The sequence below is a fragment of the Dendropsophus ebraccatus genome, chromosome 14, assembly GCF_027789765.1.
Source record: "Dendropsophus ebraccatus isolate aDenEbr1 chromosome 14, aDenEbr1.pat, whole genome shotgun sequence".
Lineage (NCBI taxonomy): Eukaryota > Metazoa > Chordata > Amphibia > Anura > Hylidae > Dendropsophus > Dendropsophus ebraccatus.
This window is the reverse complement of record NC_091467.1, coordinates 77,955,343-77,970,338: the sequence shown is the minus strand read 5'-3', so window position 1 is coordinate 77,970,338 and position 14,996 is coordinate 77,955,343. Positions and strand designations below refer to the sequence as shown.

At 47.2% G+C, this 14,996-nt stretch overlaps 1 protein-coding gene across 1 annotated transcript in view; it reads right to left on the bottom strand.

The window, feature by feature from the left end:
• Positions 1-14,996, bottom strand: part of CCNDBP1 (cyclin D1 binding protein 1) — a 32,873-nt gene that overhangs the window by 10,854 nt on the left and 7,023 nt on the right. Inside the window, exons 4-7 of the mRNA XM_069951789.1 lie at positions 13,678-13,759; positions 3,333-3,429; positions 3,180-3,253; positions 3,015-3,091 (exon numbers count right to left, since the gene is read on the bottom strand). Of these exons, the coding sequence (XP_069807890.1) occupies positions 3,015-3,091; positions 3,180-3,253; positions 3,333-3,429; positions 13,678-13,759 (330 nt within the window). The remainder of the gene's footprint in view (positions 1-3,014; positions 3,092-3,179; positions 3,254-3,332; positions 3,430-13,677; positions 13,760-14,996) is intronic.

Sequence of the window (14,996 nt, the reverse complement as noted above, 5' to 3'; positions counted from 1 at the left end):
ATACAGCAGTGTATTAAATACTTATTATCCTCCTGTATGAGTGTGTATATATCCCCAGTCTGTGTAGGTATACAGCAGTGTAATATATACTTATTATCCTCCTGTATGAGTGTGTATATATCCCCATTCTGTGTAGGTATACAGCAGTGTATTATATACTTATTATCCCCCTCCTGTAGGAGTGTGTATATATCTCCATTCTGTGTAGGTATACAGCAGTGTATTATATACTTATTATCCTCCTGTATGAGTGTGTATATATCTCCCCATTCTGTATAGGTATACAGCAGTGTATTATATACTTATTATCCTCCTGTATGAGTGTGTATATATATATCTCCCCATTCTGTGTAGGTATACAGCAGTGTATTATATACTTATTATCCCCCTCCTGTATGAGTGTGTATATATCTCTCCATTCTGTGTAGGTATACAGCAGTGTATTATATACTTATTATCCTCCTCCTGTATGAGTGTATATATATCTCCCCATTCTGTGTAGGTATACAGCAGTGTATTATATACTTATTATCCTCCTGTATGAGTGTGTATATATCTCCCCATTCTGTGTAGGTATACAGCAGTGTATTATATACTTATTATCCTCCTGTATGAGTGTGTATATATCCCCCCATTCTGTGTAGGTATACAGGAGTGTATTATATACTTATTATCCTCCTGTATGAGTGTGTATATATCCCCCCATTCTGTGTAGGTATACAGGAGTGTATTATATACTTATTATCCTTCTGTATGAGTGTGTATATATCTCCATTCTGTGTAGGTATACAGCAGTGTAATATATACTTATTATCCCCCTCCTGTATGAGTGTGTATATATCCCCCCATTCTGTATAGGTATACAGCAGTGTATTATATACTTATTATCCTTCTGTATGAGTGTGTATATATCTCTCCATTCTGTGTAGGTATACAGCAGTGTATTATATACTTATTATCCCCCTCCTGTATGAGTGTATATATATATCCCCATTCTGTGTAGGTTTACAGCAGTGTATTATATACTTATTATCCCCCTCCTGTATGAGTGTATATATATCTCTCCATTCTGTGTAGGTATACAGCAGTGTATTATATACTTATTATCCCCCTGTATGTATATATATCTCCCCATTCTGTGTAGGTATACAGCAGTGTATTATATACTTATTATCCTCCTCCTGTATGAGTGTATATATATCTCCCCATTCTGTGTAGGTATACAGCAGTGTATTATATACTTATTATCCTCCTGTACGAGTGTATATATATCTCTCCATTCTGTGTAGGTATACAGCAGTGTATTATATACTTATTATCCTCCTGTATGTGTGTATATATCTCCCCATTCTGTGTAGGTATACAGCAGTGTATTATATACTTATTATCCCCCTCCTGTATGTGTGTATATATCTCCCCATTCTGTGTAGGTATACAGCAGTGTATTATATACTTATTATCCCCCTCCTGTATGAGTGTATATATATCTCCCCATTCTGTGTAGGTATACAGCAGTGTATTATATACTTATTATCCTCCTGTATGAGTGTATATATATCTCCATTCTGTGTAGGTATACAGCAGTGTATTATATACTTATTATCCTCCTGTATGAGTGTATATATATCCCCCATTCTGTGTAGGTATACAGCAGTGTATTATATACTTATTATCCTCCTGTATGAGTGTGTATATATATATTCCCCATTCTGTGTAGGTATACAGCAGTGTATTATATACTTATTATCCTCCTCCTGTATGAGTGTGTATATATCTCTCCATTCTGTGTAGGTATACGGCAGTGTATTATATACTTATTATCCCCCTGTATGTATATATATCTCCCCATTCTGTGTAGGTATACAGCAGTGTATTATATACTTATTATCCTCCTGTATGAGTGTATATATATCTCCCCATTCTGTGTAGGTATACAGCAGTGTATTATATACTTATTATCCTCCTGTATGAGTGTATATATATCTCCCCATTCTGTGTAGGTATACAGCAGTGTATTATATACTTATTATCCCCCTCCTGTATGAGTGTATATATATCCCCCATTCTGTGTAGGTATACAGCAGTGTATTATATACTTATTATCCCCCTCCTGTATGAGTGTGTATATATCTCCCCATTCTGTGTAGGTATACAGCAGTGTATTATATACTTATTATCCTCCTGTATGAGTGTGTATATATCTCTCCATTCTGTGTAGATATACAGCAGTGTATTATATACTTATTATCCCCCTCCTGTATGAGTGTATATATATCTCTCCATTCTGTGTAGGTATACAGCAGTGTATTATATACTTATTATCCTCCTGTATGAGTGTGTATATATATCTCTCCATTCTGTGTAGGTATACAGCAGTGTATTATATACTTATTATCCTCCTGTATGAGTGTGTATATCTCCCCATTCTGTGTAGGTATACAGCAGTGTATTATATACTTATTATCCCCCTCCTGTATGAGTGTGTATATATCTCCCCTCTGTGTAGGTATACAGCAGTGTATTATATACTTATTATCCCCCTCCTGTACGAGTGTGTATATATCCCCCCATTCTGTGTAGGTATACAGCAGTGTATTATATACTTATTATCCTCCTGTATGGGTGTGTATATATCTCTCCATTCTGTGTAGGTATACAGTAGTGTATTATATACTTATTATCCTCCTGTATGAGTGTGTATATATCTCCCCATTCTGTGTAGGTATACAGCAGTGTATTATATACTTATTATCCTCCTGTATGAGTGTGTATATATCTCTCCATTCTGTGTAGGTATACAGCAGTGTATTATATACTTATTATCCTCCTCCTGTATGAGTGTGTATATATCTCCCCATTCTGTGTAGGTATACAGCAGTGTATTATATACTTATTATCCTCCTGTATTTGTGTATATATCTCCCCAATGTGTGTAGGTATACAGCAGTGTATGGGAGTTTATACCTCTCCCTTGGTGTATATATATATACCGTCTGGTATCAGTGTTCTGTTACCTCCTCCATCTCCTCCAGAGCATCCTTCACAACGCCCAAGTACCCGGATACTATGGCGACCACAGCTGCCTGGTTATCTGTGAGGGTGAGAGATATGGTGGAGGGTTATGGGGTCTGCGGGGGGCGGTATACGGGGATACAAGATGGGAGGATATAGTGATTTACCTTTGGGGATGTGGGGGAAGTGGTCGCAGGCCTCCCATACACTTCCTGTAGACACAAGCTGAGCCTGCGACAGACTGGAGGGAGACAATGTGAGGAGTAGGTATGTATATATATATACACCACCACCACCCCCGCAGACTGCCCCTCACCTACCTCTGTATACGGGCGCTCAGGATGACCTCCGCCAGGTGCATGCTGCCCTCTATCACATCTGCCACCGCCTCCCTCACCGTCTTACGTAATGTGGTACCTGGATGGAAAGGAGACCGGCTTATTCCCTATGTATATGGCGGAACTATTATATGGGATACATGGCGGCACTATGTATACTGTATGACAGCACTATGTATATGGCAGCACTATTATAGGGTTACATGGCAGCACTATGTATATGGCGGCACTATTATATGGGATACATGGCGGCACTATTATATGGGATACATGGCGGCACTATTATATGGGATACATGGCGGCACTATTATATGGGATACATGGCGGCACTATGTATACTGTATGACAGCACTATGTATATGGCAGCACTATTATATGGGATACATGGCAGCACTATGTATATTACAGCACTATTATAGGGTTACATGGCAGCACTATGTATATGGCAGAACTATTATATGGGATACATGGCAGCACTATGTATATTACAGCACTGTTATATGGGATACATGGCAGCACTATGTATATGACGGCACTATTATAGGGTTACATGGCAGTACTATGTATATGGCAGCACTATTATAGGAGTACATGGCAGCACTATTATAGGAGTACATGGCAGCACTATGTATATGACGGCACTATTATAGGGTTACATGGCAGCACTATGTATATGACGGCACTATTATAGGGTTACATGGCAGCACTATGTATATGGCAGCACTATTATAGGGTAACATGGCAGCACTATGTATATGAATGTACTATTATAGGGTTACATGGCAGCACTATGTATATGACGGCACTATTATAGGGTTACATGGCAGCACTATGTATATGATGGCACTATTATAGGAGTACATGGCAGCACTATGTATATGACGGCACTATTATAGGGTTACATGGCAGCACTATGTATATGACAGTACTATTATAGGGTTACATGGCAGCACTATGTATATGACGGCACTATTATAGGGTTACATGGCAGCACTATGTATATGACGGCACTATTATAGGAGTACATGGCAGCACTATGTATATGACGGCACTATTATAGGGTTACATGGCAGCATTATGTATATGACGGCACTATTATAGGGTTACATGGCAGCACTATTCTCCCAGTCACCCCGGGCAGGAGATCCTGGGTCCATCCTTCATCTCCAGGGCACATAGCAGCTCTGCCCGTGACCTCAGTTATATCTGCACCATTAAGGAGCACATACACCTCCGATATCTGTACTCAATGTTCTGCTGATCCCACCAAGCAACTTATGAATATAATATTCAATATGGAGAGGTAAGCCGCTGCCAGGCCCCTTTGGTGGCGGCTTATCTCCCAGAAAACAGCAGCTTCAGGTGAGTTTTCATTTATCTTAAACAATAAAGGGGATTGTCCAGGCTTGAAAAAACAGGTCTGCTTTCTTCCTGAAACAGCGCTTCTCCTGTCCTTAGGATGGGTGTAGCATTGCAGCTCAGTTGTATTGAAGTGAATGGAGGTCACCTGTAATACCACACACAGCCTGAGGACAGGGGTGGCGCGGTTTTTGCAAGAAAACATTAATTAGTAAGCGGTAATTGATTTTATCTCCCCTGGATAAGACCACCTCCTTCTCCCACCGGACAGGACACAGGACCACTGGACCAGAAAAGAAGCAGAACGCCTTAGCAAAGGTCTTCTCTAGAAGACAGCGGTAACCTGTAGAGGAAGGTATGAGGCTGCTCCAGGTGGCCGTTCTAGTCTATCGGAACAGAAGCTCTCTCTGCCCAGGTAGTGGCTACGGCCCTAGTGGAATGGGCTCCTACCGGGATGTCCTTTCCACTGTGTAGCATTCTCCAATGGCCGGCCTAACCCACCTAGCAATCGTCTGACATGTGGCAGCCCTTCCCCCGATTATTACCCTGGAAGGAAATGAGAAGGTTGTCACTAGGTCTCCAATCCCAGGTCACCTCTAGGTAGTGAAGGATGATCCGTCTAAGGGCCCTATTCCACGGAACGATTATCGTTTGCATAATCGTTAACTATTAACTATCTCATACGACCACTATTGGGAAAGACCTGAAAACGTTCACTCATTTCCATGGAACGATAATCGTTACTTATGATCGTAATTGCGATCGTTTTTTCTTCGCTATTGCGTTCGTATCTATTGCAAACAATCGAACGATGTCTTATTCAATGCGAACGATTTGTGAACGAGCAACGATAAAAATAGGTCCAGGTCTTATAAAGCGATTAACGATTTCTCGTTCGGTCGTTAATCGTTAACTGCATTTCAACCGAACGATCATCGTTTGGATTCGAACGATTTAACGTTAATCTGAACGATAATCGTCTGGTGGAATAGAGCCCTAACGTCCAGTGTATGGAAGGCGGCCTCTGTGGTTAGACGGATTGTCACAGCAGGAGGGATGAACCACTCCTGAGGAAGGCCGGGCCAGGGGAGACAATCACTCTGCCGTCCCTAACAGTCAGGGAGATGCTAGAAAAGGCTCCTGGCTGAGGTAATGGCCAACAGGGAAGCCAACTTACAGGACAGAAACTTTATCTGGGAACTATCCAAATGGAGTCAGGGTTAGGCCTGACAGAAGGGATAGTACCGATAGCACTTAGGCCTGACAGTACTCATAGCGCTTAGGCCTGACACTACTCATAGCGCTTAGGCCTGACACTACTCATAGCGCTTAGGCCTGACAGAAGGGATAGTACCGATAGCACTTAGGCCTGACAGTACTCATAGCGCTTAGGCCTGACACTATTCATAGCACTTAGGCCTGACACTACTCATAGCGCTTAGGCCTGACACTACTCATAGCGCTTAGGCCTGACAGTACTCATAGCGCTTAGGCCTGACAGTACTCATAGCGCTTAGGCCTGACAGTACTCATAGTGCTTAGGCCTGACAGTACTCATAGTGCTTAGGCCTGACACTACTCATAGCGCTTAGGCCTGACAGTACTCATAGCGCTTAGGCCTGACAGTACTCATAGCGCTTAGGCCTGACAGTACTCATAGTGCTTAGGCCTGACAGTACTCATAGCGCTTAGGCCTGACAGTACTCATAGTGCTTAGGCCTGACAGTACTGATAGTACGGATAGCGCTTAGGCCTGACAGTACTCATAGTGCTTAGGCCTGACAGTACTGATAGTACGGTTAGCACTTAGGCCTGACAGTACTCATGGTGCTTAGGCCTGACAGTACTGATAGTACGGATAGCACTTAGGCCTGACAGTACTCATAGAGTTTAGGCCTGACAGTACTCATAGTGTTTAGGCCTGACAGTACTCATAGTACAGATAGCACTTAGGCCTGACAGTACTCATAGAGTTTAGGCCTGACAGTACTCATAGTACAGATAGCACTTAGGCCTGACAGTACTCAATAGTTCTTAGGCCTGACAGTACTGATAGTACAGATAGCACTTAGGCGTGACAGTACTCATAGTGCTTAGGCCTGACAGTACTGATAGCACTTAGGCCTGACAGTACTCATAGAGTTTAGGCCTGACAGTACTCATAGAGTTTAGGCGTGACAGTACTCATAGTGCTTAGGCCTGACAGTACTGATAGTGCTTAGGCCTGACAGTACTCATAGTGCTTAGGCCTGACAGTACTCATAGTGCTTAGGCCTGACAGTACTCATAGTGCTTAGGCCTGACAGTACTCATAGTGCTTAGGCCTGACAGTACTCATAGTGCTTAGGCCTGACAGAAGGGATAGTACCGATAGCACTTAGGCCTGACAGTACTCATAGTACTTAGACCTGACAGTACTGATAGTACAGATAGCACTTAGGCCTGACAGTACTCATAGTTCTTAGGCCTGACAGTACTGATAGTGCTATGTACTATGTACTATGAGTACATGAGTACTATGAGGCCTGACAGTACTGATAGTACTGATAGCACTTAGGCCTGACAGTACTCATAGTGCTTAGGCCTGACAGTACTGATAGTGCTTAGGCCTGACAGTACTGATAGTGCTTAGGCCTGACAGTACTCATAGTGCTTAGGCCTGACAGTACTCATAGTGCTTAGGCCTGACAGTACTCATAGTGCTTAGGCCTGACAGTACTCATAGTGCTTAGGCCTGACAGTACTCATAGTACTTAGGCCTGACAGAAGGGATAGTACCGATAGCACTTAGGCCTGACAGTACTCATAGTACTTAGACCTGACAGTACTGGTAGTACAGATAGCACTTAGGCCTGACAGTACTCATAGTTCTTAGGCCTGACAGTACTGATAGTGCTTAGGCCTGACAGTACTGATAGTACAGATATCACTTAGGCCTGACAGTACTCATAGTGCTTAGGCCTGACAGTACTCATAGTTCTTAGGCCTGACAGTACTCATAGTGCTTAGGCCTGACAGTACTGATAGTGCTTAGGCCTGACAGTACTGATAGTGCTTAGGCCTGACAGTACTCATAGCGCTTAGGCCTGACAGTACTCATAGTGCTTAGGCCTGACAGTACTCATAGTACTTAGGCCTGACAGAGGTGATAGTACCGATGGCACTTAGGCCTGACAGTACTCATAGAGTTTAGGCCTGACAGTACTCCTAGTACTTAGGCCTGGCAGTACTCATAGTGCTTAGGCCTGGCAGTACTCATAGTGCTTAGGCCTGACAGTACCGATAGCACTTAGGCCTGACAGTACTCATAGTACTTAGGCCTGGCAGTACTCATAGTGCTTAGGCCTGACAGTACTCATAGTGCTTAGGCCTGACAGAAGTGATAGTACCGATAGCACTTAGGCCTGACAGTACTCATAGCGCTTAGGCCTGACAGTACTCATAGCGCTTAGGCCTGACAGTACTCATAGCGCTTAGGCCTGACAGTACTCATAGCGCTTAGGCCTGACAGTACTCATAGCGCTTAGGCCTGACAGTACTCATAGCGCTTAGGCCTGACAGTACTCATAGCGCTTAGGCCTGACAGTACTCATAGCGCTTAGGCCTGACAGTACTCATAGCGCTTAGGCCTGACAGTACTCATAGATGGAAGCTTACGGCTGCCTCATACATGCCAGGCTGTCAGATGGAGGCTCCTGGCTGCCTCATACATGCCAGGCTGTCAGATGGAGGCTCCCGGCTGTCACATGCCAGGCTGTCAGATGGAGGCTCCTGGCTGTCACATGCCAGGCTGTCAGATGGAGGCTCCCGGCTGCCTCATACATGCCAGGCTGTCAGATGGAGGTTCCCGGCTGTCACATGCCAGACTGTCAGATGGAGGTTCCCGGCTGCGTCATACATGCCAGGCTGTCAGATGGAGGTTCCCGACTGCGTCATACATGCCAGGCTGTCAGATGGAGGTCCCCGTCTGTTACATGCCAGGCTGTCAGATGGAAGTTCCCGGCTGTCACATGCCAGGCTGTCAGATGGAGGTTCCTGGCTGCCTCATACATGCCAGGCTGTCAGATGGAGGTTCCCGGCTGTCACATGCCAGGCTGTCAGATGGAGGTTCCCGGCTGTCACATGCCAGGCTGTCAGATGGAGGCTCCTGGCTGTCACATGCCAGGCTGTCAGATGGAGGTTCCCAGCTGCGTCATACATGCCAGGCTGTCAGATGGAGGTCCCCGTCTGTCACATGCCAGGCTGTCAGATGGAAGTTCCCGGCTGTCACATGCCAGGCTGTCAGATGGAGGTTCCTGGCTGCCTCATACATGCCAGGCTGTCAGATGGAGGTTCCCGTCTGCCACATGCCAGGCTGTCAGATGGAGGCTCCCGGCTGTCACATGCCAGGCTGTCAGATGGAGGTTCCCGGCTGTCACATGCCAGGCTGTCAGATGGAAGTTCCCGGGTGTCACATGCCAGGCTGTCAGATGGAGGCTCCCGGCTGTCTCATACATGCCAGGCTGTCAGATGGAGGCTCCCGGCTGTCACATGCCAGGCTGTCAGATGGAGGTTCCCGGCTGTCTCATACATGCCAGGCTGTCAGATGGAGGCTCCCAGCTGTCACATGCCAGGCTGTCAGATGGAGGCTCCCGGCTGCAGGTTGGAATACCGGGCCCTGGCTGAGGAGATCCTCCCTCTCTGGCAGGACCCAAGGTTCTGAGACCGACATCCTTCTCCACCAGAAGAACCACACTATCCTTGGCCAGAAGGGCGCGATCAGAATAAGATGAGCTCTGTCCTCTCTTACTTTTTGAATCACCCGAGGTAACATCCTGATTGGGGGGAATGCATAAAGGAGACCCCCTCCCTAATGTTGGGCTAGGGCATCTATGGCTGTGGGTCTGTCCCCTGGGCATAGGGAGTAAAATCTCCGGAGTTTCCTGTTGGCTCGGGTGGCACATAGATCAGGTCTGCATACCTGAAGAAAGACCTTCTGGGAAGTTCCCATTCTCCCTGATGGAGCTGACTGCGACTTAGGAAGTCCGTGGTGGAGTTGTGTATCCCTCTTAGATGAAGGGCTGTAAGGGACAGAAGATGAGGCTCCGCCAGACGGAAGATGTGATGTCCCCCCTGATGATTGATATAAGCGACCACTGACGCATTGTCCTTCATCACCCTTACGTTGCTGCCGTGTAGCTGTGGAACGACTTGGGCCAAAGAGAAAAACGGCTCTTAATTTCCTTACGTTCTGTGAGTCTTTTGCCTCTTCCGGATTCCACCTCCCCTGTAGCATAAGGGCCCTATTCCACGGGACGATTATCGTTCAGATTATCGTTAAATCGTTCGAATCTGAACGATAATCGTTCGGTTGAAATGCAGTTAACGATTAACGACCGAACGAGAAATCGTTGATCGTTTAATAAGACCTGGACCTATTTTTATCGTTGCTCGTTCGCAAATCGTTCGCATTGAATAAGACATCGTTCGGTCGTTCTCAATAGATACGAACGCAATAGCGAATAAATAGCGAAGAGAAACGATCGCAATTACGATCATAAGTAACGATTATCGTTCCATGGAAATGAGTGAACGTTTTCAGGTCTTTCGCAATAGCGGTCGTTTGAGATCGTTAATTGTTAACGATTATCCAAACGATAATCGTCCCGTGGAATAGGGCCCTAAGGGACCCCGAGTGAGCCCCCACCCCCGAGGCCTGGCATCTGTGGTGATCGTGGCAATGTCCTGCAGATTCCAGGGGAGACCCCTGCTGAGATGCTCTTCCACTGCCCCCCAGGAGAGGGATCTTAAACTTAAAAGAAGAAAGGGGAGTCTAGGGAATCCACCAGGCCATCCCATTGAGATAGAGTCTGAGCTTGAAGAAGTCTAGAATGATACTGAGCCCAAGGTCCAGCCTGAATACGGGAAGTGAACAATCCTAAAAGGGACATGGCGGACCTGAAAGTAGTGAGAGGCCGAGGAACCATCTATCTATCCTTATACACTATCTGGGAGATCTTATTATCAGGTAGGAAGGATCTCCGAGAGCAGGACTCCAGGCACCTAGAAATTTACATTTTTCAGATGGGATCTTGTTGGATTTTTCCTCGGATTCTGCAAAGAGGATATTAGACTCAAGGGAAGATATTGAACTACCCACTAGGAGGAAATTACCAAGGTATGGACCAATAATAATAATATCTCTCTCTAATGTAGGCCCTAACCCCCGCTAGAACCTTAGTAGAGACCCTCAGAGCCTGATATATACTAAAAGGGCATGGCGGCATCCTGGAAATGCTGAACTCCATCCTCCATTCTGACAGCTAACCTGAGGAAGCTCTGATGACCAGGATGTACCGGGATGTGGTAATAGGCATCTCTAAGGTCGCCATTAAACAGCTCTCAGAAAGATTCAGAACGGCTGAAGAAACAAACTCCATTCTAAACTTTTCATAGGTGAGAACTCAAAGACGTCAAATTGATAATGATTCTAAAAGAACCATTCGGCTTCCTAAGGGAAGAGTGGAGTAGAACCAGACTCTCTGATCCTCAGGTACAGGAACCATAACCCCCTTGTACAGTAAAGAGTGGACCATCGTTCATGTCGGCTGATCATTGCAGTTGCTTGTTTTTCTACATGTTGAAAAACAAGCGACTGATATAGCAGCGATCTGCTGCCGTCGCTCCGTTGAATAGGAGCATCGGCAGCAGACGCTGCTATATCCTATGGGCTGCCCGGACGATCAGCGATCCCCTGGGCAGCCCCCCCGCACTCACCCGCTTGCTGCTGCCGCGTCGAATAGCGGCGGCAGCGAGCGGGGAACGAGGAGCAAACGAGAGCTAGATTTTTTCCTTAAGTACACCTCCGCTCTCCTATAAATAGGGTCCTTCATGGAAGCGGAATCCTCAAAGGGAAGGGCGTTCCTCTTGGAGATCTTAGCCACCAGAGGATCAGTCTTAAGAGCACCCTCCCAGGACTCAGCATCTTCTTGGCTGAAAGGAGATTTTCTCTTATATTCTAGCAGGAAAAATAAAGAAATATACATATACAGTGAAGGATAAAGCTAGATAGAAACACAATGGAAGGAGGGAAGTAGACTTACAGCCCGAGGCACAAAACATTTACGGTCAGGGTTGGACCATTCGTGGCTTATAAGGGTCTTAATACTTTGATGCACTGGAAACACAGGAAGCTTTTGGGAGCTAGACCCTCGAACATCAAGTCCTGTACAGATTTAGGCTGGGGGGCCTCCTCTATCTCCATGGTCAACCGCACAGCCTTCACCAAAGAGTCAATATAATCAGTAGCTAGGAGAGGGGGGAGGATTCCTCCCCTGCGCTCTCACCCTCTGAGAAAAGCTGCCCTGGCCCCTCCAGACCCGACAATTGCTCCTGATCCTCCTCAATAGAAGGAGAGGAGGGAGCAGGTCTACTGGGTCCCAACAACTCAATAGGGTGGGGGGGGGGGGGAAGAGTCTCAATAGGAGCTGCTAGGGCAGGAGCAACAGGAGCCATAGTGGCAGTAGCAGCCGAGGTCGACGGCCGAGGGGGCAATGAGGCCTAAAATAAAAAAAAATACAAGCTATAGGAAAATGAACCAACCTAGAAAAAAAATCATAGAAAAAACAAGCAAACTAAAAATCTTGAAAAAACCTCCCCTAATCTTGTGTCTAATCATGTCCCTCATATTTCTCATAAGAGAAGGGCCCTGATCTTCTAATACACGATTCATACAGCTGCCACAAAGTATGCTGAAATCATAGAAAAAAGAAGACATGATGTAAACCTAGTTCAAAAGACAATCAGTAGGGGAGAGCCGCTCGTACCCCACCGTACGGCAGCAGACAATCAGTAGGGGAGAGCCGCTCGTACCCCACCGTACGGCAGCAGACAATCAGTAGGGGAGAGCCGCTCGTACCCCACCGTACGGCAGCAGACAATCAGTAGGGGAGAGCCGCTCGTACCCCACCGTACGGCAGCAGACAATCAGTAGGGGAGAGCCGCTCGTACCCCACCGTACGGCAGCAGACAATCAGTAGGGGAGAGCCGCTCGTACCCCACCGTACGGCAGCAGACAATCAGTAGGGGAGAGCCGCTCGTACCCCACCGTACGGCAGCAGACAATCAGTAGGGGAGAGCCGCTCGTACCCCACCGTACGGCAGCAGACAATCAGTAGGGGAGAGCCGCTCGTACCCCACCGTACGGCAGCAGACAATCAGTAGGGGAGAGCCGCTCTCACCCCACCGTACGGCAGCAGACAATCAGTATGGGAGAGCCGCTCTCACCCCACCGTACGGCAGCAGACAATCAGTAGGGGAGAGCCGCTCTCACCCCACCGTACGGCAGCAGACAATCAGTAGGGGAGAGCCGCTCTCACCCCACCGTACGGCAGCAGACAATCAGTAGGGGAGAGCCGCTCTCACCCCACCGTACGGCAGCAGACAATTAGTAGGGGAGAGCCGCTCTTACCCCACCGTACGGCAGCAGACAATCAGTAGGGGAGAGCCGCTCTCACCCCACCGTACAGCAGCAGACAATCAGTAGGGGAGAGCCGCTCTCACCCCACCGTACGGCAGCAGACAATCAGTAGGGGAGAGCCGCTCTTACCCCACCGTACGGCAGCAGACAATCAGTAGGGGAGAGCCGCTCTCACCCCACCGTACGGCAGCAGACAATCAGTAGGGGAGAGCCGCTCTCACCCCACCGTACGGCAGCAGACAATCAGTAGGGGAGAGCCGCTCTCACCCCACCGTACGGCAGCAGACAATCAGTAGGGGAGAGCCGCTCTGTGGTCCTGTTTCCTGTCCAATAGAAGTAGGAGGTGGTCCTATCCAGGGGGCCGTCATAGGGTGATTAGAGAAAGTAGCTGTGTTATTCTGATCCTGGTTATTAACCCCTTCAAGTACCTACAAAGTGCAGAGTGGCCAGGAATAGAGGGAAGTAAACAGCGCTGCACATCTGATGGGAACGAGGACCTTAATAACTCACCTTGATCCTTTGGGAGGGAATAATACAAAGTGGAAGCTGCCAGGATGGCATTGAGCAGCCCGTCACTCATCTTCTGGCAGTCCTACCAGCGAAGGGAAGAAGGATTATTACACACAGTGACTTCAGGGAAGGGAGAACCTTCATGCATGAAAACCTGTCCGGATAACGGTGACAAACGCCAAGACTAACAAGAGGCCACCTCCACCAAGACTAACAAGAGGCCACCTCCACCAAATACCAACAAGAGGCCACCTCCACCAAGACTAACAAGAGGCCACCTCCACCAAATACCAACAAGAGGCCACCTCCACCAAATACCAACAAGAGGCCACCTCCACCAAGACTAACAAGAGGCCACCTCCACCAAATACCAACAACCGGCCACCTCCACCAAATAACAACAAGAGGCCACCTCCACCAAATAACAACAAGAGGCCACCTCCACCAAGACTAACAAGAGGCCACCTCCACCAAATACCAACAACCGGCAACCTCCACCAAATAACAACAAGAGGCCACCTCCACCAAATAACAACAAGAGGCCACCTCCACCAAATAACAACAAGAGGCCACCTCCACCAAGACTAACAAGAGGCCACCTCCACCAAATACCAACAACCGGCCACCTCCACCAAATAACAACAAGAGGCCACCTCCACCAAATAACAACAAGAGGCCACCTCCACCAAGACTAACAAGAGGCCACCTCCACCAAGACTAACAAGAGGCCACCTCCACCAAATACCAACAACCGGCCACCTCCACCAAATAACAACAAGAGGCCACCTCCACCAAATAACAACAAGAGGCCACCTCCACCAAGACTAACAAGAGGCCACCTCCACCAAGACTAACAAGAGGCCACCTCCACCAAGACTAACAAGAGGCCACCTCCACCAAATACCAACAACCGGCCACCTCCACCAAATAACAACAAGAGGCCACCTCCACCAAATAACAACAAGAGGCCACCTCCACCAAATAACAACAAGAGGCCACCTCCACCAAGACTAACAAGAGGCCACCTCCACCAAGACTAACAAGAGGCCACCTCCACCAAGACTAACAAGAGGCCACCTCCAACAAGACTAACAAGAGGCCACCTCCACCAAGACTAACAAGAGGCCACCTCCACCAAGACTAACAAGAGGCCACCTCCTCCAAATACCAACAAGAGGCCACCTCCACCAAATACCAACAACCGGCCACCTCCACCAAATAACAACAAGAGGCCACCTCCACCAAATAACAACAAGAGGCCACCTCCACCAAGACTAACAAGAGGCCACCTCCACCAAGACTAACAAGAGGCCACCTCC